Source organism: Bos javanicus, chromosome 3 (assembly GCF_032452875.1).
Source record: "Bos javanicus breed banteng chromosome 3, ARS-OSU_banteng_1.0, whole genome shotgun sequence".
In the NCBI taxonomy this organism is placed as follows: domain Eukaryota; kingdom Metazoa; phylum Chordata; class Mammalia; order Artiodactyla; family Bovidae; genus Bos; species Bos javanicus.
Window position 1 is genome coordinate 12,855,612 of NC_083870.1, and position 26,779 is coordinate 12,882,390.

At 39.9% G+C, this 26,779-nt stretch overlaps 1 protein-coding gene across 5 annotated transcripts in view; it reads left to right on the top strand.

Annotated features, from left to right (window-relative positions):
• FCRL5 (Fc receptor like 5) overlaps positions 1–26,779 on the top strand; it is a 63,389-nt gene that overhangs the window by 29,052 nt on the left and 7,558 nt on the right. For 2 of the 5 annotated variants that reach the window (XM_061402626.1, XM_061402630.1), the window contains exons 8-10: positions 1,731–2,009; positions 3,280–3,558; positions 10,733–11,011. In XM_061402626.1, the coding sequence (XP_061258610.1) occupies positions 1,731–2,009; positions 3,280–3,558; positions 10,733–11,011 (837 nt within the window). Of the gene's footprint in view, positions 1–1,730; positions 2,010–3,279; positions 3,559–10,732; positions 11,012–17,770; positions 18,050–26,779 lie in introns of all 5 variants that reach the window. The other 3 variants (XM_061402636.1, XM_061402628.1, XM_061402632.1) reach the window with 3 other exon arrangements.

Sequence of the window (26,779 nt, forward strand, 5' to 3'; positions counted from 1 at the left end):
AGGCCCTAACAGTGAATGTCAGCTCAAAATCAAGTTATATAGGTTTCAGTTGATCTCTGAATCTCAGTTTTGTGTCATCTATGTGTGGCCAAAGCCCAAGCCCAATTTTAGGGAGCAGTGTGATTTGGGTTTGTATTGATGGTAGAGTCTAGTCCTGGCTGGTCCTGGAAGCAACCTGTTTTCTCTTCTGTTTGAAAAAAAAAAAGCTGAGCCAGGCTGGAGATAAGCCAGAATGCAGCCCCTCCCACAATAAATATGCAAAAGTTTTAAAGGAAAGGATCAGGGAACCCTGGAAGGAGACATCAAATGAAAGAGACGGAGAAGCTGTGCTCCTGACATCCACAGACCCAAGGAATTTGGAGGCAGGATGTCATCATCAGATGCTCTCAGAGATGCACAAAGTTCTATAGAATGGCTGCTTTATCCACCTCCTAGGTAATCACTGCATGTAGTATGTATGTCAGACTATACTGACATCTAAGAATACATAGACTAGACCAACACTGTAGGAGTGTTTAACAAAGTGAAACCAAGTGAGGGAGAGTTTTAAGCAAAAGACAGTAGAGGCCAAGTCAGAGAAGGCACAGCTGATATATGATGAAAGATAGGAATTGAGTCACATCCCCTGAATTTAGCCACAAAGCACTGAAAAGGAAAGTGGAAGAATACAGGGGAGAACCTGGTTTGATAGCTGGGTTTGATGGCTGCCTCACCACATACTAGCTATGCAGCTTAACCCCAGTGGGCCTCAGTTTCCTCATGTGTGAAATAAAGGCAGTGATAATAGCTTCTCAGGATTGTTTTGATGATTAAATTAGTGTTTGTCTACATATGTTTACAAATAATATATGACAAATGCACACCATACACATAGTTAAAAACATTATATTATATCATGTGAGTGAGTGAAGTCGCTCAGTTGTGTCCAACTCTTTGCAGCCCCATGGACTGTAGCCTATCAGGCTCCTCTGTCCATGGAATTTTCTAGGCAAGAGTGCTGGAGTGGGTTGCCATTTCTTTCTCCCATATTATATCATAAGTGTCTATTATTATCATCATTATCATTATAATCACAAACATGAAAAATCAACTTTAGTATGTTGGTGGGGATAAAAACAAGGTTGTATTGAGCAAATTATCAGAGTGAGAGAAAAAAGTAGAGACAGTGCTTCTTCTATGAGTCTTTCCACAGAAAAGAAACATTGAGAACATTAAATGTAGATAGGGTTTTGTTTTGTTGTTTTACTAAAGGGGAAAGGATTAAGCACATCTAAGTGGTGTTTGGAAGAAGTGAATAGATGCAGAGAATTTATATCTGGGACACATGGAGGTGAGCTCAGGGTCAAGAAAGAGCAGGATCCTCCTTGAGTTGGTGGAGGGGCAGCTTGTCCAAGGTCACCAGACAGGGGAGAAGCAAGGGGCTGATGCAGGTAAATGGTGAGTCTGGTGGCAGCAAACTAAGGGACTTCTTCCTCAATAACATCAATTCCTCTGGAAAATGGGAGTGAGGTGACCTAACAAGAGGAGACAGGAAAGGAGAAGGGCCAGGTCTAATGGGAAAGGAGAAGACCAACAAGGAGAACAGAAGAGAGGTGGGGAGAAAAGCCAGGAAGGCTCTGGGGTGCCCTGATGGCCAGTGGACATGAGACTGAACATTTCACTAGCCACTGATTGACAGCTTCAGAAAGTGGCAGAAGCAACTGCTGACTACGGTTTTTCCTCTCCCTCAGTCCCTGTGTCTAAACCTGTCCTCACCTTCAGCTCTCCTGGGACCAGGACTTTTGTGGGAGATAAGATGAGCCTTCAGTGTGAAGTTCAGAGAGGTTCTCTGCCCATCTGGTACCAGTTTTTTCATGAAGATGATTTGCTCAAAAAGAGAGAAGCCATTTCATGGATAACAGAATCCTATAGCTTCTCTCTGATCGCAGAGCATTCTGGGAACTACTACTGCACAGCTGACAATGGCTTTGGCCCTCAGAGAAGTGAGGCCATACGCCTCTCTGTCACCGGTAAGCCCTAGTTCTGTTAGTGACCCATCCCTGGCCTCTATCCTTGTGAAAGTAAAAGTCACTCAGTCATGTCCAACTCTTTGTGACCCCATGGACTATAAAGTCCATGGAATTCTCCAGGCCAGAATACTGGAGTGGGTAGCCTTTCCCTTCTCCCGGGTATCTTCCCAACCCAAGGATCAAACCTAGGTCTTCCACATTGCAGGCAGATTCTTTACCAGCCGAGCCACAAGGGAAGGCTGGCCTATATCCTTGACCCCTCCAAAAATGTGTTCCCACCTTCAAGTTTTCCCTGATTCTTCCTCTGACCAAACTTATGTCATTCTCAATACCCAGGTTCTCTTGAGACAGCTGTCTGTTGCTTTTGAGCCTTGTACTATGAGCAACTCAGATGTTATCACACCCCTAGCTTCCTGCAGAGCAGCTCTCTCCTGGACCCCAACTCCGAGGAGCCCCAGTGTTTCTCTTTTTCTGTCCTCTTGTCCTGCTAATCCACAGATTTCTGATTTTCATTAACTACATTGTTCCCCATAGCTACAAAATCAGTTCCCATGGTCATTGAGTTGTCACTTGTCCCTTTCCTATCAGATACTCCTAGATGGTTCAGTGGTAAAGAATCTGCCTGCCCAAGCAAGAGATACAGGAGATGCTGTTTTGATTCCTGGGTTGGAAAGATAGTCTGGAGTAGGAAATGGTAACCCTCTCCAGTATTCTTGCTTGAAAATATTCCACGGACAGAGGAGCCTGGTAGGCTGCAGTCCATGTGGTCACAAAGAGTTGGACATGACTGAGCAACTGAGCACACAAGCACTGATCATTTACAGATACACAACCATAAAAGATACAAAGACAGGGAGCAGGATCATAGTTATACCAAAGATGTCCTTCTTGAGTAAGCACTTTTAGAGTTGTTTAGGCAGCAGTGTGAGAGGACACAGAGGGGAGGGGCTGGAAGCAGGGCAAGGGGCATCCATTCTGAGTCAAGAATTCACCTCTGCTTGCTTGGCTTAAGGTCCCAAAGTCCATGAAAGTGACTGTCAGCTCAGTATGAAGTTAAAATGGTTTCTGTTGAGACTTGAATCTCGGGGTTTTTTTTTTTTTTTTTTTGCCATCTATGTGTGGCCAAACTCCAAGCCCAATTTTAGGGGGCAGTGTGATTCATGCTGTCCTGAGGGCCGGTGGACATAAGACTGGATATTTCACTAGTCACTGATTAACAGTTCCAGGCAGTGGCAGAAGCAACTGTCGACTAAGTTTTTCTCTCCCTCAGTGCCCGTGTCTCAACCTGTCCTCACCCTCAGCCCTCCTGGAACCTGGACTCTTGTGGGAAATGAGGTGAGACTTCAGTGTGAAGTTCAGAGAGGGTCTTCGCCCATCTGGTACCAGTTTTTTCATGAAGATGTGTTGCTCACAAGGATAGAAGCTACTTCATGGAGAACAAGGTCCTATAGCTTCTCTGTGACTGCAGAGCATTCTGGGAACTACTACTGCACAGCTGACAATGGCTTTGGCCCTCAGAGCAGTGAGACCATTAACCTCTCTGTCATTGGTAAGTTCTGGATTCCTGCTAGTGACCCATCCCTGACCCAGATCCTTGTCATGCCAACTCCTTTCAGAGATTTTCATGGATCTCCCTGTTTCCTACACCATCAACCTAATGGTCATCTTATTTCCCTTCTCAAAGAACCATCTGTCTGTGGGCTTCAGTCCTCATTCAGCCCTCACTCAACTAGGCCCCTAAGATAGCTCAACACCTTCCCCCACTTTTACCAAATGAATTTATTTTCCCAAAAGTCCCTGGTGGCTCAGATGGTAAAGAATATGCCTACAGTGCAGAAGACCCAGTTTTCAGCCCTGGGTCAGGAAGATACCCTGGAGTAGGAAATGGCAACCTACTCCAGTATTCTTGCCTGGAAAATTCCATGGACAGAGGAGCCTGGCTGGTTACAGGCCATAGGATCACAAAGAGTTGGACATGACTGAGAGACTAACACTTTTATGTTCCCAAATTATTTTTTCAGGCCCTGCATGTTCAGTCTCCAAACCAATTTCTCTTAACTGGATGCACAGAAGCATCTCATATCTCCCCACTAATACCTACATATTAATTTAGCTACAAGCTCAGGCATATGGACATATAGTGGGCAAGAGCTTACTTTCTCCAAAAGCTTCTGCAGCAGTTCAGACTCTTGCTGCTGCTGCTGCTGCTGCTAAGTCGCTTCAATGGTGTCTGACTCTGTGTGACCTCATAGATGGCAGCCCACCAGGCTTCCCCATCCATGGGATTCTCCAGGCTGGAGTGGGTTGCCATTTCCTTCTCCAATGCATGAAAGTGAAAAGTGAAAGTGAAGTCGCTCAGTCATGTCCGACTCTTAGCGACCCCATGGACTACAGCCTACCAGGCTCCTCCATCCATGGGATTTTCCAGGCAAGAGTACTGGAGTGGGGTGCCATTGCCTTCTCCAGTTCAGACTCTTACAGTAGGTTTAAAGAGGGCTGAAAGTGAAAGGAAGAGAAGAAATGGCCTCCTAGAAGCCAACTCACTGGTTTTTCTGGGGTTTCTGGGATATTTTGACTTAACTCAGTAATAACACAAGTGTCATTTCTTTGTATTATGTTTTCAACAGTTTTGTTGCAGTATGACATATATTTGTACATGTATACGAATTATCAGTGTACAGTTCATGGTTGCCTATAGAACCATGAAAAAGTGTCATTTTAGGATCAAAATTGCTTCCGTTTACTTTTGGAATCTTCGTGTAGAAGAGAGTGAAAGTTCAGTTTTCTTTTCATAGAAGCAGAAAGAAAGACAGAGAAATCTTGAGTCAGATGTATCAGATCATTTTAGATAAGAAATAAAAAGACCTTGATGTCTCTGGGGGGTGAGGGTTTGCTAAGTAAATCCAGGGAATAAAAAAAAAGGAAGACAACATATCTAGATTCATGGAATAAGAACTGAGAGATTTCTCAGAATTCAACTTATTTCTCAAAAACAGGTTATATTGATGCTTGATGAGCTAGATCCTTTCATTATTATCTACTCCTAGCCCTGCCATCTGTTTCCTTTCTCTGTCCTTCTGCCCTATTTTTCGTATTGCTCCTAAGTGCTTTCACTCTTATTCTTAAGACTCTACCTTATGAACTTATCTTGCCTCAAACCTCCTGAAAATTTCATCAGTGACTGTCTTAGACTTTGCAATAGGATATCCTGCTCTGTATTTTAACGTCTGCCCCAGCTGCCAATGCTGTATGGTTTGCTACCAAAGCAGTGCTTCTAACAAGTCTAATTAGCCAAGCCGCCTAGCTCTAAGACACCTCATAAGCCACAGGCAAGTCTACACATGAAATTTTCTTAAACCAACTGCCCACCTCCAGTTCAACAAGTGGTAGCAGAGGGAGCAGGGTCAATTGGGACAGCATGACATATAATGAACTACATTGAAGAAAATAGTTTTTCTAGGAATGATATACACAGCAGGGCCTCTGAGGTTTCCTAGAATGAGCAGTGTACATGTAAAACATCTTGCTTGAGTTGTGTGATATCAGTTTGGATAAGAATACCCGAATTCTAGCCCTAGTTGTGAAAATAGCTAGTTCAAAATTTAGGCAAAATTTTAAAATTTTCTTTGTCTTACTGTTTAACTTTCTCTTGAAAGTTAGGTAAGACAGTAATTAGTGTTCCTTAAAGCCCCAGCATTCTGTGATTTGAGTTGGAATAAGAACCCAAAGGTAATGAATTCATGATTCTCTGGAAGAAATAAGGTGGGTGTCCCTTTTTTTTTTACCTGGAAAAGCAAAGGAGAGCATCACTTTGACAGAGTCTCATCATCCTTCAAGGTGGTGGGGAGGAGTTAGGGGAATCACTTTTAGGGTTTGAGAAACAGGCATTAGTCAGAATATGATGGTAACTACAAGTGTGGTCTGGTCAGACTTTAAATTAGGCAAGTTCCTGTTATGGTCTGTGGGTTCCTGTTAGGAACCCATGAGTCCATCTGGAGTCCTTATTACTATGGTCCTATCTTGAAAGTGATCAGTCTGAAAGATCTCTTGCTCCTTGACAGTTCTTGTTTCAGATCATAGTAAAACATGACCAAAGGAAGACACTGCCTCTATATAAATTGTTGAGTAAAGAGATTACTTATGAAATGTAAATGCTCTGAGATTCAAACTCTAAAGCCTGAAGCTGAGCTATCAAGGAAAGTCCCAAGTCCTAAAGACATCCTCTTTCTCATGACCATGTTTTATTTTCTTCTCAAATTTAATGTTATCTAAAACCGTTTTATTTCTTGTTTCATGTGTATCTTTCTGAATACCAGAGTATAAGCTTCATGAAAATGGAACCTTTTTAGTTTTGGTCTGCTCTGCATCCCTGTACCTACTCGGTGTCTGGCACAAAGTAGGTCTTCAGTAAGCATTTGTAATTCCTTGGACAAAAAGTCTTTCAGGTGAGATGAGGAAGAAAAGACTAGGGAGAGAATACTGGTCTTCGCATCTGCTTATACCAACTGAACAGAAATAAATGAGCCTTAAATTAACACACAAATTGAGCAGCTTCACACTGAGCCATGCAGACTCTCTGACAAAATAATTTGTTTTGTGTGTGTGTTTTTTTTTCTTTTTGAGGGAATATACCCCAAAGAGAAGACATGGAAATTTCGTGGGAATATAAACTGATAAGATATGCCCATTTTGAATCTATCAACACACACACATACACAGAGCATTCTCAAGCAAATACAAGAGCCTGAATATAACTTTATTCATTGAAGTATAAGCCATAAACAAAAGAAGTCTAATATGGGAATTTTTGCTTCGATGCATTTAAAACTATAAAAGGGAGAGAAAAAGCACAAAATTCCTAATAACTTTAAGAAGAAGAATTGCTTTAGGGAACAAAAAAGTTTTCTGGATATTCTTAATACAATTAAAGAAAAGACTTATGTCCATAAAGACTTATGGACTCCAGGGGGAGAAAAGTACAATGGGGAAATTAATGAGGTTAAAGAAGAGATGATAAGATAACAGAAAAGAAAAACAAGTATGTATGTGTGTGTATATATATATATATATCAGAGGTCAGGAGAGAAACCAAAGAAAACAATAAAGCTATTTTAGAAATAAAATCCAAATTTGACGGAAATGCATACTTCTGAAATCTGTTAACTGAATGGAGTTGGTATGAGAAAATAATATGGAACCCAAGGTAGAAAGACACAGAAAAAGGAAAAAGAAATTAAAATATGGAGATCAGATAATGAAGACCACAAGTGTCGATAATTAAGTGTCTAAAGAGAGAAACAAAACTCAAAGATTTACTTAAAAATTTCTTGACTTGAAGAAAACTTGAGTATGTAGATTAAAAGACATATCTTGATGAGGTTATTGATTTTCAAGGCTAAAAATATCCACGTGCACATGCACGAGTGTGTGTGTGTGTGTGTATGATCATGGCAAAAAAATCACAACCCAGTCATCTCAGAAAGAAAAAATATTAAGTTGTCTTAGATTTTACATAGAAGTCAATACTAAAAGAGAGAAGCAATGTTCAAACTGGCAGTTTCAGAGGAGAAATGGGAATTGAGAGTTTTATCAATAACCTCAGATATACAGATGACACCACTCTTATGGCAGAAACTGAAGAACTAAAGAGCCTCTTGAAAGTGAAAGAGGAAAGTGAAAAAGTTGGCTTAAAACTCAGGGCAAGGGTGGGAAGATATGGGAGAATGGCATTGAAACATGTAAAATATCATATGTGAAATAAATCGCCAGTCCAGGTTTGATGCATGATATAGGGTGCTCAGGGCTGGTGCACTGGGATGACCCAGAGGGATGGGATGGGGAGAGAGGTGGGAGGGGGGTTCAGGATGGGGAACACATGTACACTCATGGCAGATTCAAGTCAATGTATGGCAAAACCAATACAATATTGTAAAGTAAAATAAATAAATTAATTAAATTAAAAACAACAACAACAACAAACCTCAACATTCAGAAAACAAAGATCATGGCATCCGGTCCCATCACTTCATGGCAAATAGATGGAGAAACAGTGGAAACAGTGAGAGACTTTATTTTTCTGGGCTCCAAAATCACTGCAGATGGTGACTGCAGCCATGAAATTAAAAGATGCTTACTCCTCGGAAGGAAAGTTATGACCAACCTAGACAGCATATTAAAAAGCAGAGACATTATTTTGTCAACAAAGGTCCGTCTATTCAAGGCTATGGTTTTTCCAGTGGTCATGTATGGATGTGAGAGTTGGACTATAAAAAAGCTGAATGCAGAAGAAATGATGCTTTTGAACTGTGGTTCAAAACAGTGGTTCAACTGTGGTGTTGGAGAAGACTCTTGAGAGCCCCTTGGACTGCAAGGAGATCCAATCAGTCCATCTTAAAGGAGATCAGTCTTGGGTGTTCATTGGTAGGACTGATTTTGAAGCTGAAACTCCAATACTTTGGCCACCTGATGCGAAGAGCTGACTCATTTGAAAAGACCACGATGCTGGAAAGATTGAGGGCAGGAGGAGAAGGGGATGACAGAGGATGAGATGGTTGGATGGCATCACCGACACAATGGACATGGGTTTGGGTGGACTGTGGGATTTGGTGATGGACAGGGAGGCCTGGCATGCTGCAGTTCATGGGGTGGCAAAAAGTCGGACACGACTGAGTGACTGAACTGAACTGAACTGATATCAAATCAAAAAGACATTTTCAAATGTGCAAGGATTCAAAGAACTTAGTACCCATTAACCCCTCTTGAAAAATTATTTGATGACAAATTCTAGCCTAGCAGAGATAAAAATTAATATAAAAGACTCAAAATGAAGAAACTGTGATATGAAAAGTGAATACTGAATCTATTCACATCAGTAGGTCTCAGCCTTGGCTCCATATTAGACTGATGTTGATGTATGGAAGAACCATCACAATATTATAAAGTGATTATCCTCCAATTAAAAATTAAATAAAAAAAGAGTCACCTAGGAATATTGAAAAAGATATTTTATTAAGCTCTCTCCAGACCAGTTTACTTCAGAATCTTTCAGATGAGGACTCATAATCCTTTTTTTTTTTTTTTTAACACATCCTCAGTTGAAAATATTGTACAAATAGGGTTGAAAATCACTGATTAAGACAAAAAACAAAGGCTAGGCAATATAAGAGTTATGGCTACAGAATAGAAAGCAACTATTACAAATGTTAAAACAGTAAAAGGCAACAAAGGTCCATCTAGTCAAAGCTGTTTTTTCCAGTAGTTGTGTATGAATGTGAGAGTTGACCATACTGAAAGCTGAGCACCAAAGAAGTGATGCTTTTGAACTGTGATGTTGGAGAAAACTCTTGAGAGTCCCTTGGACTGCAAGGAGATCCAACCAGTCCATACTAAAGGAAATTAGTCCTGAATATTCATTGGAAGGACTGATGCTGAAGCTGAAACTCTAGTACTTTGGCCACCTGATATGAAGAACTGACTTCATTGGAAAAGACCCTGATGCTGGGAAAGATTGAAGGCAGGAGGAGAAGGGGACAACAGGGAATGGGATGGTTGGATGGCATCAGTGATTTGGTGGACATGAGTTTGAGCAAGTTCCGGGAGTCGGTGATGGACAGGGAAGCCTGGTGTGCTGCAGTCCATAGGGTCACAAAGAATTGGACACAACTGAGCGACTGAACTTAACTGAACTGAAAACAGTTAAAAATACATGTAACAAAGAAAAATCAGTCAGAGGGAATTGAGGAAATAAAAAAACCAATTTTATTCCTATTTCATAATGGAGGACAAAAATTCATTTGGTAATTTAGAAAAATTAATGACAGATTCAAAAGTTTTCATTCTGCAAATAATTGAATACTTTTACAGACTGCAACTCATCAATTAATGGATTATAATTCACTAGTAGTCCATAAAAAATCAGTAAAGTGTAAGGTTCCCATAGGATAGAATAAGTAAATTCTTCAGACAAACAACTGTAAAGTTTAAGATTAGGAAAAGAGACATAATAAGGAAAATAAGTCTGTGTGTTTATGTGACTATAATTGATCAGAGAGTGGGGGAAGGAGACTCTTATAAACCATGAATGTAAGTGCAAATTGGTTGAAACTTTTTGAAGAACAATGTAGCATTATATATCATTATTTGAATACTTATATCACAGTTCCAGAAATCCCACTTGTAAGAATTTATCCTAAGAAATGTATTGACAAAGCACAATGATATATATACAGAATTGTGTATGGAGCCTTATTCAAAATTAGAAAAAGATAGCAACCTAAAGTTCCATAAAGGGGGATTGCTTAAGTGTGTTACAGTAAATTCATACTGTGGGATGCTTTGTGGTTGTTAAAAATAACCAAGCAATATTTACCCTAAAATATCAAATTTTAAATTTAAAAGAGTTGCTTTTTATGCATGTAAATTATACCTCAATAAAATTTATTTTTTAAGCAAGTGAGATAGATCCTTAAGTAATAACATAGAATGATGGTCATGATATTTTGCTAATTGGGAAAATCAGCTTGTAGACCAGTACGTGTCTTGTGCTCCCATGCATATATGTGGGTTTTTTATGCATTTATTTGTGTTGATAAGGCTGAGTGTTCTTACACGTAGAAAAGATCTAGAAAGTGTCACCAAATTATCAGCAGAGGTAACCTCTGGAAAACAAAAATAGAGGAAATGGGAAAAGATACTGATATCAACTAACTCGTTTTTGCTTTCAGTTCCAGTATCTCGCCCTGTTCTCACACTCAGGCCTCCCAGGGACCAGGCTGTGGTAGGGGACGTGGTAGAGCTTCACTGTGAGGTCCAGAGAGGCTCTCCCCCGATCCTGTACCAGTTTTATCATGAGGATGTCACCCTCGGGAGCAGCTCAAGTGCCTCTGGAGGGGGTGCTTCCTTCAACCTCATTCTGAAGACAGAGCATTCTGGGAACTACTTCTGTGAGGCCAACAATGGCCAGGGAGTCCAGCGCAGTTACACAGTGTCACTCAGTGTCAGAGGTAAGTGGACCCAACTACAGCACAACCAGAGACTGACCGTCTCCCCCACCTTTCCCAGTAGCCGAGATTGGAGTTACCCCAGGGACACTTGCTGTGGGACATCATTGCTAGCCTGCTGTCTACACAGCCTCCATCTGAGAGTTCTATATTCTACATTTTTAGGAACTTGAGCCTTTGTTTTGCTTGCTTTGCCTCTCCTGGTAGCAACACTGCAGCCATTGTGACCCAAAGTATCCTAATGTAGGAATAAAGGCTTTTCAAATGCAAGTTGCATCCTGGCCAACAATGATGAGCAAAAAAAAGTTTAAAAGAAATTATAAAGTTCAGCTTGTCTCAGAAGAGATTTAGTTGTGCTTTCCTCTATCTGTCAATCAATAAAAAGACCAACTCATTCTTTCACGGCCTCATAAATTTTGCTCTAGCCTCTCCTGCCACTGTCCCAGGGCAGCTCAGATCCTCACCCTGAACTCCTGCTAAAAGGCTTCTCAACATCATTCTCCTGAATTCTCTTTTACTTGTCATTCAACAGTAGCACTCTCTCCCACCTGGCCATTATGGGGTGGCCTCCTAGTCATGCCCACTTCCAGTGCAAGCTTGACACCACTCTCATAGTCTTCCACTCTACACTCTGTCATCTTTCTATGACTGTAACCCCACATGGATGACCCACTCAACACCATGGCTTGTCATCCTTTCCACAACTCTCATGCACTCCCCCGTACACACACTACTCCACTTACCTGACCACAGCCTTCTATCCTTCTGCTTGTTTCTTCAACTCCTCTAATCACTGTTGTCCTCAGACCTCAACAGAACTCCCAGTTCATTAGCACCTTTACTTCCTCCCAGACAATCACATCCTTGGCTCCTGTTTGTCTTTGTATCCATCCAGTAACTTATCCTTCCTCTTCCTAAGGTACAGAATAGAAGACTGCTTCCTATAAAAGGTGAAAATCACCATCTCATTTCTATAATAGATTCCATCCTTGCTTGCATTCTCAGACATTTTGAACAACTTTCTCTCTTATGTCCCTTAACACCTGCTCTATAGGATCCTTCCTATTGAGTTTAACATGCTATATCTCCCCCATGTCTAAGGGGGGAAAAAAACCCATTTGATCTCATTTATGCCTCCAGTTGGGCTTCCCAGGTGGTAAAGAATCTACCTGCTAATGCAAGAGACACAAAAGAGGTGAGTTTGGTCCCTGGGTAGGGAAGATCCTCTATAGTAGGAAATGGCAACCCATTCCAGCATTCTTGCCTGGGAAATTCTATGTACAGAAGAGCCTGGCAAGCTACAGTCCATGGGACCATAAGCTGGACACGACTGAGCAACCAAGTACACATCCCTCCAGCCACTGTTCTCTTATGACTAAATTTCCAAAAGAAGAGTCAGTTGCACAGGTTGCCTCCATTTCCTTATTATCCACTAAGATTAAGCCTTGGTTTCTTCTGAACTTTATACCAAAATTATTCTTACAAAGGTCACTAATGACTTCCATGGCTTTAAATCCAATGGCCATTTTCCAATCCTCACCTTACTTGATCTCTCAGAAACAGTCTATGTTGTTTATCTTTTTATTCTTCTGGAAGCCATCCCTTCCTTGTCTTCAATGATTTCACTGTCTCCTGGATCATCTCTCTCTGCCATTCCCTCTCAGTCTCCTTTACTAGCTCCTCACCTTATAGATGAACTAAGCATTGGTGTGTTCCAGAATTTTGTCCGGCATGTATCCTCTTGTCTTATATATTAATATGTTCTTTCTCTGGATGATCCTGGGGACGTCATCTATATACGTGATTCTTTTCTTTTTTTTAAAATTGGAATATAATTGCTTTCCAATGTTGGGTTAGTTTCTGCTGTACAACAGAGGAAAGAATTTTCTATGTGAGTCACCAGAGTGACCCAGGCTCCAGGCTCCCATCTTAGCAAACAGCTCCCCATTTTTCAGTAATGGCATAAACAAACGTTATGTTCCTGAACCTGGTAGGTAGATTCCATTCTGCCAGAGGAAGATTTTGCTGTAACTTTCATACAAGCTATTTTTGAATGCATTGTCTTATTTTGTTTCGTGGTGTATTTTTTTTTATTTAATTTTATTTAACTTTACAATACTGTATTGGTTTTGCCATATATCAAGATGAATCTGCCACAGGTATACATGTGTTCCCCATCCTGAACCCTCCTCCCTCCTCCCTCCCCATACCATCCCTCTGGGTCGTCCCAGTGCAACAGCCCCAAGCATCTAGTTTTGTGCATCGAACCTGGACTGGTGACTCGTTTCATATATGATATTATACATATTCCAATGCCATTCTCCCAAATCACCCCACCCTCTCCCTCTCCCACAGAGTCCAAAAGACTGTTCTATATATCAGTGTCTCTTTTGCTGTCTCGTATACAGGGTTATTGTTACCATCTTTCTAAATTCCATATATATGCGTTAGTATACTGTATTGGTGTTTTTCTTTCTGGCTTGCTTCACTGTGTATAATAGGCTCCAGTGTCATCCACCTCATTAGAACTGATTCAAATATATTCTTTTTAATGGCTGAGTAATACTCCATTGTGTATATGTACCACAGCTTTCTTATCCATTCATCTGCTGATGGACATCTAGGTTGCTTCCATGTCCTGGCTATTATAAACAGTGCTGCGATGAACATTGGGGTACACGTGTCTCTTTCAATTCTGGTTTCCTCAGTGTGTATGCCCAGCAGTGGGATTGCTAGGTCATAAGGCAGTTCTATTTCCAGCTTTTTAAGGAATCTCCACACTGTTCTCCATAGTGGCTGTACTAGTTTGCATTCCCACCAACAGTGTAAGAGGGTTCCCTTTTCTCCACACCCTCTCCAGCATTTATTGCTTGTAGACTTTTGGATCGCAGCCATTCTGACTGGCGTGAAATGGTACCTCATAGTGGTTTTGATTTGCATTTCTGTGATAATGAGTGATGTTGAGCATCTTTTCATGTGTTTGTTAGCCATCTGTATGTCTTCTTTGGAGAAATGTCTATTTAGTTCTTTGGCCCATTTTTTGATTGGGTCGTTTATTTTTCTGGAATTGAGCTGTAGGAGTTGCTTGTATATTTTTGAGATTAGTTGTTTGTCTGTTGCTTCATTTGCTATTATTTTCTCCCATTCTGAAGGCTGTCTTTTCACCTTGCTAATAGTTTCCTTTGTTGTGCAGAAGCTTTTAAGTTTAATTAGGTCCCATTTGTTTATTTTTGCTTTTATTTCCAATATTCTGGGAGGTGGATCATAGAGGATCCTGCTGTGATGTATGTCGGAGAGTGTTTTGCCTATGTTCTTCTCTAGGAGTTTTATAGTTTCTGGTGTTACATTTAGATCTTTAATCCATTTTGAGTTTATTTTTGTGTATGGTGTTAGAAAGTGTTCTAGTTTCATTCTTTTACAAGTGGTTGACCAGTTTTCCCAGCAGCACTTGTTAAAGAGTTTCTCCTTAATCCATTGTATATTCTTGCCTCCTTTGTCAAAGATAAGGTGTCCATATGTGCGTGGATTTATCTCTGGGCCTTCTATTTTGTTCCATTGATCTATATTTCTGTCTTTGTGCCAGTACCATACTGTCTTGATGACTGTGGCTTTATAGTAGAGCCTGAAGTCAGGCAAGTTGATTCCTCCAGTTCCATTCTTCTTTCTCAAGATCGCTTTGGCTATTCAAGGTTTTTTGTATTTCCATACAAATTGTGAAATTATTTGTTCTAGCTCTGTGAAGAATACTGTTGGTAGCTTGATAGGGATTGCATTGAATCTATAAATTGCTTTGGGTAGTATACTCATTTTCACTATATTGATTCTTCCAATCCATGAACACGGTATATTTCTCCATCTATTAGTGTCCTCTTTGATTTCTTTCACCAGTGTTTTATAGTTTTCTATATATAGGTCTTTAGTTTCTTTAGGTAGATATATTCCTAAGTATTTTATTCTTTTCGTTGCAATGGTGAATGGAATTGTTTCCTTAATTTCTCTTTCTATTTTCTCATTATTAAACTTTTAACTACAAAACCTCCCAGGTGAGTACATGCTTATGCCATATCTCTTAAAAGTTCATGACCTGAAACACTTTTAAAATGCATGGAATTCCCCCCAGACCTGGTCCTCTTTCAAATTATCCCCACTTCTGTGAAAGATAACTCTGTTCATTCAGATACGCAAAGCAAAAAATCCAAGAGTCTTCCTTGACGTTTCTCTCCCTTGCTCTCCATAGCCAGTTAATCATTAAGTCCTGTTGCTTTTATTTTTTCTAAATATTTCTCAAATCTTTTTTTCTATCTTTACTGCTACTATCATAGTTATATCTACCATCATTTCAATTACTGCAATGCCACTACTCCACTCCACTTCTAATAACATTTCCACTCCAATTTTGTGCCATTACGATCTATTTTACACACTGAGATCAGAATTGTCTTTTTTTTTTTTTTAAGATAGCTTTGATCATCTCATGCCTCTGTAGAGAGACACTTACAGATTTCCCATTGCTCTGTGAAGAAGGATCAAAATCCATACCATGGCTTGTGAAGCTCTGCCTAGCTCTTCAGCCTCCTATTTCTTGGCATTCTTCAAATGCTTCCCATAGCACTGCTGTTACCTTGTTTCAATAACACAAAAGCTCCAACTTTCCTACCATCTCAGGGCCTTTGCACATACAGTTTACCCACCTGTGCAGTCTTCATTCCCTTCTTCACCTGATTAATCCAAATGTCACTTTGTGAGGAAGCATTCCTTGACTAACCCATACTAGATCAAGCCCCAGTACTATACATTTCATAGCATCCTATTCTTTATATCAATAAAATAAAAATACTTGTATTTTTATTTAACTGCTCCTTAACATCTCATCTAGATTGTAGTCTTCATGAGAGGAGAGCCTGTGTCTTTCTTACTGTTGAATCCCCAGTATACCATCCTGTTCCTAAGGCTTATTAATTGCTAAATTAATTTCTGATAGATGAATAAATATAAAAGTGAGCCAATAATTTGATCAATATCTATTCTCTTTTGGGTCTTATTTTTGATGTAGCCAAGGCTCAATTACATCCCTGGCTATATAAACAACAGTCTTCCTTGTTTCTCATTTTCTATTGAACTGATTACTTCTTTTGACTACTCTGATACTTGAGTTTCAATTTAATCTTTATTTTCAGATACCTCAAACATTTTTGAGATTGTGTATTAAGTACTCCCTGCTATTCTTTGGAAGTCTGCATTCAGCTGGACATATCTTTTTTTTCTCCTTTGTCTTTCACTTCTCTTCTTTTCTCAGCTATTTGTAAGGCCTGCTCAGACAATCATTTTGCCTTTTTCATTTCTTTTTCTTGGGGATGATTTTGATCACTGCCTCCTGTACAATGTTATGAACCTTCATCCATAGTTCTTCAGGCACTCTGTCTATCAGATCTAATCCCTTGAATCTATTTGTCACTTCTGCTGTGTAATTGTAAGGGATTTGATTTAGGTCATACATGAATGGTCTAGTGGTTTTCTTTTACTTTCTTCAATTTAAATTTGAATTTTGCAATAAGGAGTTCATGATCTGAGGCACAGTCCACTCCTGGTCTTGTTTCTGCTGACTGCATAGAGCTGCTTCATCTTCGGTTGCAAAGAATATAATCAACCTGATTTCAGTATTGAACATCTGGTGATGTCTATGTATAGAGTTGTCTCTTGTATTGTTGGAAGAGGGTGTTTGCTATGATAGTGTGAAATATCAGTAACCTTAGATATGCAGATGACCCCACCCTTATGGCAGAAAGTGAAGAGGAACTAAAGAGCCTCTTGATGAAAGTGAAAGAGGAGAGTGAAAAAGCTGGCTTAAAACTCAACATTCAAAAAACTAAGATTATGGCATCTGGTCTCATGGCAAATAGATGCGGAAACAATGGAAACCGTGAGAGACTTTATTTTTTCAGGCTCCAAGATCACTGCAGATGGTGACTGCAGCCATGAAATTAAAAGACACTTGCTTCTTGGAAGAAAAACTATGGCAAACATAGACAGCATATTAAAAAGCAGAGACATTACTTTGCCAACAAAGGTCTGTCTAGTCAAAGTTATAGTGTTTCCAGTACTCATGTATGGATGTGAGAGTTGAACTATAAAGAAAGCTGAGCACTGAAAAATTGATGCTGTTGAACTATGGAGTTGGAGAAGATTCTTGAGAATCCCTTGGACTTCAAGGAGAGCCAACCAGTCCAAAAGGAAATCAGTTCTAAATACTCATTGGAAGGACTGATGCTGAGGCTGAAACTCCAATACTTTGGCCACCTGATATGAATAACTGACTCATTGGAAAAGACCCTGATGCTGGGCAAGATTGAAGGCCGGAGGAGAAGGGGATGACAGGATGAGATGGTTGGATGGCCTCACTGACTCAATGGACATGAGTTTGAGTAAGCTCCAGGAGTTGGTGACAGACAGGGAAGCTTGATGTGCCACAGTCCACGGGTCGCAAAGGGTTGGACACAACTGAAAGACTGAACTGAACTGATTAAGTACTCCAAACTATATAACACTATATATATATATATATATATATATATATATATGTATATATAACACTACACAAATGATACTATTTCTTCAGATTTGAAGAAATTATAGCTCAGTTCTTAGTGATATCACCAGGTCATTAAAAACTGAGAAAGATATTTTTCTGTTTGAAATGTCTTTTCTATGGTGGAACACATTTATACAATAGAAAATGATGGTTAACCCTTTTTCTTCCCTCAGTTCCAGTGTCTCATCCTGTCCTCACCCTCAGGACTCCCAGGGTCCAGGCTGTGGTGGGGGACATACTGGAAATTCACTGTGAGACCCAGAGAGGCTCTCCCCCCATCAGGTACCAGTTTTACCATGAGGATGTCGCCCTGGGGAGCTTCTCAAGCCTCTCTGGAGGAGGAACATCCTTCAACCTCTCCCTGACCACAGAACATTCTGGAAACTACTCCTGTGAGGCTGACAATGGCTTGTGGGTCCAGCGTAGTGAGTCAGTGTCACTCAATGTCAGAAGTGAGTTGGTCCTGCCCACAGCATCACAACCAAGGACTGACTATCTTCTCTCCCTGGCCTCCAAAACGGAGCTCCAGGACTACTCTTTGCTGGGTAACAGCCCAGCATACTTCCTGCCCACAGAACCTCTAACTGAAGTCTGGGGTCCTTACTGTGGTTACTGTTTAGGAGCCTTGACTTTCCCAACAGCACAGTTAAAGAAGTCTTCTTGAGTGTGATTAAAAAAAGAACTCTCAGTAAAAATGCAAAGAAGGTTTTTAAGAACATAGACTGCATTTTGATCTATGACTATGATACAAAAGGGAAACTAAAGAATTCTAAGTATAGGTTTTTCTGCTCCAAAAATGTTGGGCCAGGTTTTTCTTTCACTGATTCCCAACTAACCTCTACACTTGAGCCTTTTTCACTACCAGGGATAAATATGCCTCACACATCTCCTTTAATCTTTAAGATGAAGAACTGAGTTATAAATGAGATCATTTTTTATCTTCAGTTTGCAGGAGAGGAAACTGAAGTTTAGAGAGGGGAAGTAATGAGCTTACAGACACAGTTAACAATGGTAAAGCCACATTGAAAAACAAGCCTATCCAACTCTTAATGTAAATCTACATTATGACACCTGTCATCCCTTTGATGTGATCTCATGCTTTAACACGGCTTTTTAATAATTTATTATTTGAAGGAATACATGAACCTTCATGACAAAAAGAAATCAAATTGTACGAAAGGGACAATATGAAAAGTAAAGTTCTCTTTCTACCTGCGTGGACACACTTTCATACCTACATGCTTCCAAGACATAACCACTGTCAATATTTGCAGGTGTATTTTTCTAGAAATATTAAAATATATTATAAAGGCATAGAAATTTTACAAGTAGAATCATACTACATGTATAGTTACGCAGCTTGCATTTTTTACTTAAAATTTTATTTTGGGCGTCTTTCAAGTTTTATAAGTAAGTTGATTAGATTGTCTCTAGTTTTTAGCAATTGCAAAAAACCTACAACAGAAATATTTGTGCAGATATATTTGCAAATCCTTTTGTAAAGTTACATGTTTATTTATGTATATCTGGCTGTGCTGAGTCTTTGTTGCTGTGCATGGGCTCCAGTTGCAGCAAGCAGGGGATACTCTCTAGTTGCGGTGTGGGGGCTCTCATTGTGGTGACCTGTCCTTTTGCAGAGCACAGGCTCTAGAGCACGCAGGCTTCAGGAGTTGTGGTGCACGGGCTCACTCACCCCATGGCATGTGGAACCTTTCCCAACCAGGGATCAAACCCACATCCTCAGTGTTAGCAGACATATTCTCAACCACTGTCATCACCAGGGAATCTCTCCTTCTCTAAATTGAAGTATAGTTATTTTACAATGATGTGTTAGTCATGCTTTTTTTTTTTAATTTATTTATCGATTGATTGAAGGATAATTGCTTTACAGAATTTTGTTGTATTTTGTCAAACCACAACATGAATCAGCCATAGGTATACATATATCCCCTCCCTTTTGAATCTCCCTCCCATCTCCCTCCCCACCCCACCCCTCTAGGTTGATGCAAAGCCCCTGTTTGAGTTTCCTGAGCCATACATCAAATTCCTGTTAGCTATCTATTTTACATATGGTAATATAAGTTTCCATGTTATTCTTTCCATTCATCTCACCCTCTCCTCCCCTCTCCCTATGTCCATAAGTCTATTCTCTATGTCTGTTTCTCCATTGCTGCCCTATAAATAAATCCCTCAGTAACATTTTTCTAGATTATGTATATAGGCATTAGAATACGGTATTTATCTTTCTCTGACTTACTTCACTCTGTATAATAGGTTCTAGGTTCATCCACCTCATTAGAAATGACTCAAATGCATTCTTTTTTATGACTAATATTCCATTGTGTATATGTACCACAACTTCTTTATCCATTCATCTGTTCATGGACATCTAGGTTGCTTCCATGTTCTAGCTATTGTAAATAGTGCTTCAATGAACAATGGGATACATGTGTCTTTTTCAATTTTGATTTCCTCAGAGTATATGCCTAGGAGTGGGATTGTTAGGTCATATGATGGTTTTACTTGGGTTTCTCTTACCTTGGATGTGGGGTATCTCTTCATGGCTGCTCCAGCAAAGCGCAGCCACTGCTCCTTACGTTGGAAGAGGGGTATCTCCTCACTGCTGCCTCTTCTGATCTTGAAAGTGGAATAGCTCCTCTAGGCCCTCCTGCGCCCGCGCATGGAAAAGAAATGCAAAAAAGCAAAATGGCTGTCTGGGGAGGCCTTACAAATAGCTGTGAAAAGAAAAGAAACCAAAAGCAAAGGAGAAAAGGAAAGATATAAACATCTGAATGCAGAGTTCTAAAGAATAGCAAGAAGAAATCAGAAAGCCTTCCTCAGCAATCAATGCAAAGAAATAGAGGAAAACAACAGAATGGGAAAGACTAGAGATCTCTTCAAGAAAATTAGAGATACCAAGGGAACACTTCATGCAAAGATGAGCTCAATAAAGGACAGAAATGGTATGGACCTAAAAGAAGCAGAGGATATTAAGAAGAGGTGGCAAGAATACACAAAAGAACTGTACAAAAAAGATCATCATGACCCAGATAATCACAATGGTGTGATCACTGACCTAGAGCCAGATATCCTGGAATGTGAAGTCAAGTGGGCCTTAGAAAGCATCACTACGAACAAAGCTAGTGGAGGGGATGGAATTCCAGTCGAGCTATTTCAAACCCTGAAAGATGATACTGTGAAAGTGCTGCACTCAATATGCCAGCAAATTTGGAAAACTCAGCAGTGGCCACAGGACTGGAAAAGGTCAGTTTTCATTCCAATCCCAAAGAAAGGCAATGCCAAAGAATGCTCAAACTACCACACAATTGCACTCATCTCACATGCTAGTAAAGAAATGCTTAAAATTCTCCAAGCCAGGCTTCAGCAATACGTGAACCGTGAACTTCCTGATGTTCAAGCTGGTTTTAGAAAAGGCAGAGGAATTAGAGATCAAATTGCCAACATCCTCTGGATCATAGAAAAAGCAAGAGAGTTCCAGAAAAACATCTATTTCTGCTTTATTGACTATGCCAAAGCCTTTGACTGTGTGGATCACAAGAAACTGTGGAAAATTCTGAAAGAGATGGAAATACCAGACCACCTGACCTGCCTCTTGAGAAACCTATATGCAGGTCAGGAAGCAACAGCTAGAACTTGACATGGAACAACAGACTGGTTCCAAATAGGAAAAGGAGTATGTCAAGGCTGTATATTGTTACCCTGCTTATTTAACTTCTATGCAGAGTACATCATGAGAAACGCTGGGCTGGAAGAAGCACAAGCTGGAATCAAGATTGCTGGGAGAAATCTCAATAACCTCAGATATGCAGATGACACCACCCTATGGCAGAAAGTGAAGAGGAACTAAAAGGCCTCTTGATGAAGGTGAAAGAGGAGAGTGAAAAAGTTGGCTTAAAACTCAATATTCAGAAAACTAAGATCATGGCATCCGGTCCCATCACTTCATGGGAAATAGATGGGGAAACAGTGGAAACAGTGTCAGACTTTATTTTGGGGGGCTCCAAAATCACTACAGATGGTGACTGCAGCCATGAAATTAAAAGACGCTTACTCCTTGGAAGGAAAGTTATGACCAACCTAGATAGCATATTCAAAAGCAGAGACATTACTTTGCCAACAAAGGTCCGTCTAGTCAAGGCTATGGTTTCTCCAGTGGTCATGTATGGATATGAGAGTTAGTCTGTGAAGAAAGCTGAACACCAAAGAATTGATGATTTTGGACTGTGGTGTTGGAGAAGACTCTTGAGAGTCCCTTGGACTGCAAGGAGATCCAACCAGTCCATTCTGAAGGAGATCAGCCCTGGGATTTCTTTGGAAGGAATGATAATAAAGTTGAAACTCCAATACTTTGGCCACCTCATGCGAAGAATTGACTCATTGGAAAAGAGTCAGGTGCTGGGAGGGATTGCGGGCAGGAGGAGAAGGGGACGACAGAGGATGAGATGGCTGGATGGTATCACTGACTCGATGGATATGAGTCTGAGTGACCTCTGGGAGTTGGTGATGGACAGGGAGGCCTGGCATGCTGCGATTCATGGGGTCGCAAAGAGACGGACACGTCTGAGTGACTGAACTGAACTGAACTGATGGTGGTTTTATTCCTAGTTTTTTAAAGGAATCTCCATACCGTCTTCCATAGTGGCTGTATCAATTTACATTCCCACCAACAGTGCAAGAGCATTCCCTTTTCTCCACAGCCTCTCCAGCATTTATTGTTTGGAGACTTTTGGAGGACAGCCATTCTGACCAGTGTGAGGTGATATCTCATTGTAGTTTTGATTTGCATTTCTCTAATAGTGAGCAATACTAAACATCTTTTCATGTGTTTGTTAGCCATCTGTATGTCTTTGGAGAAAAGTCTGTTTAGGTCCTTTTCCCACTTTTTAATTGGGTTGGTTGTTTTTCTGGTATTGAGTTGTATGAACTGCTTGTATATTTTGAAAATTAATCCTTTGTCAGTTGCTTCATTTGCCATTATTTTCTCCCATTCTGAAGGTTGTCTTTTCACCTTGCTTATAGTTTCGTTTGCTGTGCAAAACTTTTAAGTTTAATCAGGTCTCACTTGTTTACTTTTATTTTCATTTCCATTACTCTAGGAGGTGGGTCATAGAGGATCTTGCTTTGATTCATGTCACCGAGTGTTCTGCCTATGTTTTTCTCTAAGAGTTTTATAGTTTCTGGTCTTACACTTAGGTCTGTAATCCATTTTGAGTTTATCTCTGTGTGTGGTGTTAGGAAGTGTTCTCATTTCATTCTTTTACATGTAGCTGTCCAGTTTTCCCAGCACCATTTATTGAAGAGGCTGTCTTTGCCCCATTGTATATTCTTGCCTCCTTTGTCAAAAATAAGGTACCCATAGGTGCATGGGTTTATTTCTAGATAGAAAGCCTAGAAATAAACCCATGCACCTATGGGTTCCATTAGTCTATATTTTTGTTTGTGTCAGTATCATATTATCTTGATGACTGTAGCTTTGTAGTATAATCTGAAGTCAGGAAGGTTGATTCCATCAGCTACATTCTTCTTTCTCAAGACTGTTTTGACTATTTGGGGTCTTTTGTGTTTCCATTTAAATTGTGAATTTTTTTGTTCTAGTTCTGTGAAAAATGCCATTGGTAATTTAATAGGGATCGTATTGAGTCTATAGATTGCGTTTGGCAGTATAGTCATTTTCACAATATTGATTCTTCCTACCCAGGTACATGGAATATCTCTCCATCTATTTATGCCATATTTGATTTCTTTCATTAGTGTCTTATAATTTTCTGTGTACAGTTGTTTTGTCTCCTTAGGTAAGTTTATTCCTAGACATTTAATTCTTTTTTGTTGCAGTGCTGAATGGGATTGATTCCTTAAATTCTCTTTCTGAGTTTTCATTGTTAGCATATAGAAACTCAAGTGATTTCTGTGTATTGATTTTGTATCCTAAAACTTTGTGAAATTTACTGATTAGCTCTAATAATTTTCTGATACTATCCTTAGGGTTTTCTATGTACAGTACCATGTCATCTGCAAACAGTGAGAGCTTTACTTCTTTTTTTCTGATCTAGATTCCTTTTATTTCTTGTTCTTCTATGATTGCTGTAGCTAGGACTTCCAGAACTATGTTGAATAATAGTGGTGAAAGTGAACACTCTTGTCTTGTTCCTGATATAGGGAGAATGCTTTCAGTTTTTCACCATTGAGAGTAATGTTTGCTGTAGGCTTATCATATTTGGCCTTAACTGAGGTAGATTTTTTTCTATGCCAGTTTTTTGAAGAGTTTTAAGTATAAACAGGTGCTGAATTTTGTCAAAGGCTTTTTCTACCTCTATTGAGATTATCATATGGTTTTTATCTTTCAATTTGTTAATATGGTATATCACATTGATTGATTTCCATATATTGAAGAATCCTTGCATCCCTGGAATAAATCCAACTTGATTATGGTGTATGAGCTTTTTGATGTGTTCCTGAATTTTATTTGCTAAAATTTTGTTGAGGAGTTTTGCATCTATGTTCATCAGTTATATTCACCTGTAGTTTTCTTTTTTTGTGTTGTCTTTGTCTGGTTTTGGTATCAGGGTGAGGGTGGTCTTGTAGAGTGAGTTTGGAAGTGTTCCTTCCTCTGCAAGATTTTTAAAGAGTTTTAGAAGGATAGGCATTAGCTCTTTTCTAAACGTTTGATAGAATTCTCCTGTGAAGCCGTCTGGTCCTGGGCTTTTGGGAGATTTTTGATCACAGCTTCAATTTCAACGCTTGTAATTGGGTTGTTCATAATTTCTATTTCTTCCTGGCTCAGTCTTGGAAGATTGAACTTTTCTAAGAATCTGTCCATTTCTCCCAGGCTATCCATTTTACTGCCATATGACTGTTCATAATTGTCTCTTATAATCCTTTGTATTTCTGCCTTCTCTGTTGTAACTTCAATTTTTTCATTCCTAATTTTGTTGATTTGATTCTTCTCTCTTTTTTCTTGATGAGTGTGGCTAAAGATTTGTCAATTTTGTTTATCTTCTCAAAGAACCAGCTTTTAGTTTTATGAATCTTTACTACTGTTTCTTTCATTTCTTTTTCATTTATTTCTGCTCAGATCTTTATGATTTCTTTCCTTCTACTAATTTTGGGGTTTCTTTGTTCTTCACTTTCCAGTTGTTTTAGGTGTAAAGTTAGGTTGTCTATTTGATGTTTTTCTTATTTTTTGAGGTAGGATTGTATTGCTATAAACTTCCCTCTTAGAACGGCTTTTGCTGCATCCCATAGGTTTTGAGTTGTTGTGTTTTCATTGTCATTTATTTCTATAAATTTTTTTATTTCCCTTTTGGTTTCTTCAGTAACCTGTTGGTTATTTAGAAATTTATTGTTTAATCTCCATGTGTTTGTGTTTTTACAGTTTTTTCTTGTAATTGAGACCTAGTCTCATAGTGTTGTGGTCAGAGAAGATACTTGATATGACTTCAATTTTCTTAAATTTACTGAAGTTTTATTTGTGACCCAATATGTGGTCTATTCTGGAGAATGTTCCATGTGCACTTGAGAAGAATGTGTATTCTTCTGCATTTGGATGGAATGTGCTGTAGACATCAATGAGACCCATCTCATCTAATGTATCATTTAAGACTTGTGTTTCCTTATTAATTTTCTGTTTTGATGATCTGTCCATTGGTGTGAGTGGCGTGTTAAAATCTCCTAGCATTATTGTGTTACTGTCAATTTCTCCTTTTATGTATGTTAGCGTTTGTCTTATGTATTGAGGTGCTCCTATATTGGGTACACAGATATTTACAATTGTTATGTCTCCCTCTTGGATTGATCCCTTGATCATTAAGTAGTGTCCTTCCTTATCTCCTGTAATCTTCTTTATCTTAAAGTCTATTTTGTCTGATATGAGGATTGCTACTCCAGCTTTCTTTTGCTTCCCATTTGCATGGAATATATTTTTCCATCTTCTCACTTTCAGTCTGTAAGTGTCTTTAGGTCTGAAGTGGGTTTCTTGTAGACAGCATATATATAGGTCTTGTTTTTTTTATCCATTCAGCCAGTCTGTGTCTTTTGGTGGGAGCATTTAATCCATTAACACTTAAAGTAATTATTGATATATATGTACCTATTGCCATTTTCTTAATTGTTTGGGGTTGATTTTGTAGATCTTTTTCTTCTCACCTCCCTAGGATGCCCTCTAACACTGTGCTGATCTCTGGACCTGCTGTGGGGGCAACTCAGATTCTAATCTGGTCTTACTCCTGTGTGTTCTTGCCTCCAATGTCCACCTATCAGAACTAGTGCGTTTTCTTTTGTGGGAGCTCTCAATGTCCTTTTATATATTCCATAGACACATAGTCTGCCTAGTTGATCATATAGATTTAATCTGCAGCTTGTACAGCTGGTGGGAAGGTTTTGGGTCTTCTTCCTTAGCCACACTGCCCCTGGGTTTCAATTGTGGCTTTATTTCCACGTCTGATGTGGATTGTCCACTGGGGTTTGTTCCTGAGGCTGCCCTGGAGGACTTGGGCCTGCCCCAGTGAGGGCTAGATGTGGAGGTGGTGCAGCTGTTTGGGTCTCAGGGGTTCTGGCAGCACCAGGTACTCAGGGGAGTTGGAGGCTATGGCAGCAGGAAATATAGTGCTCTAAAAGGGTATGGCAACCAGTATTGGCCAATACGCTCCAGTATTCTTGCCTGGAGATCCCCCCTCACAGAGAAGAATTAGACAGGACTGAAGCAACCCTGAGTGCATAGATGCAAGATTTTTTTTTTTTTTGCCTATGGCAGCTCTGCCCCAGTGAGGGTTGAGTGTGAAGGTGGCGCAGCTGCTTGACTTGTGGGGACCCTGGTGGCACACTTGGTGTGGACAAGTCCAGGACATGGACTGCCTCCACAGGAGGCACATAACCACAGGAGTTATGGCCCTATCAGAGTCTTTCTTCAAGCCTCTTGTAGCTGGCGATCAAAAAGCCTCTTTGACTAGTTTTTCTCCATAGCTCCACCTGTTCTGGCACTTAGAGGGCTCCCTTGCCTGGGGTCCTTCTCTGTTGTTTGGTGTGTCTGACACATAGAGGGCCCCCCTTGACTGGGTTCCTACTCTGTAGATCAGCATATCAGGCATTTTAAGGGGCACCCTGGGTGGGGTCCTCAGTTCATCAGGCATTTGATGGGCCAGCCTCTCTATTGTTTAGCTGCAGAT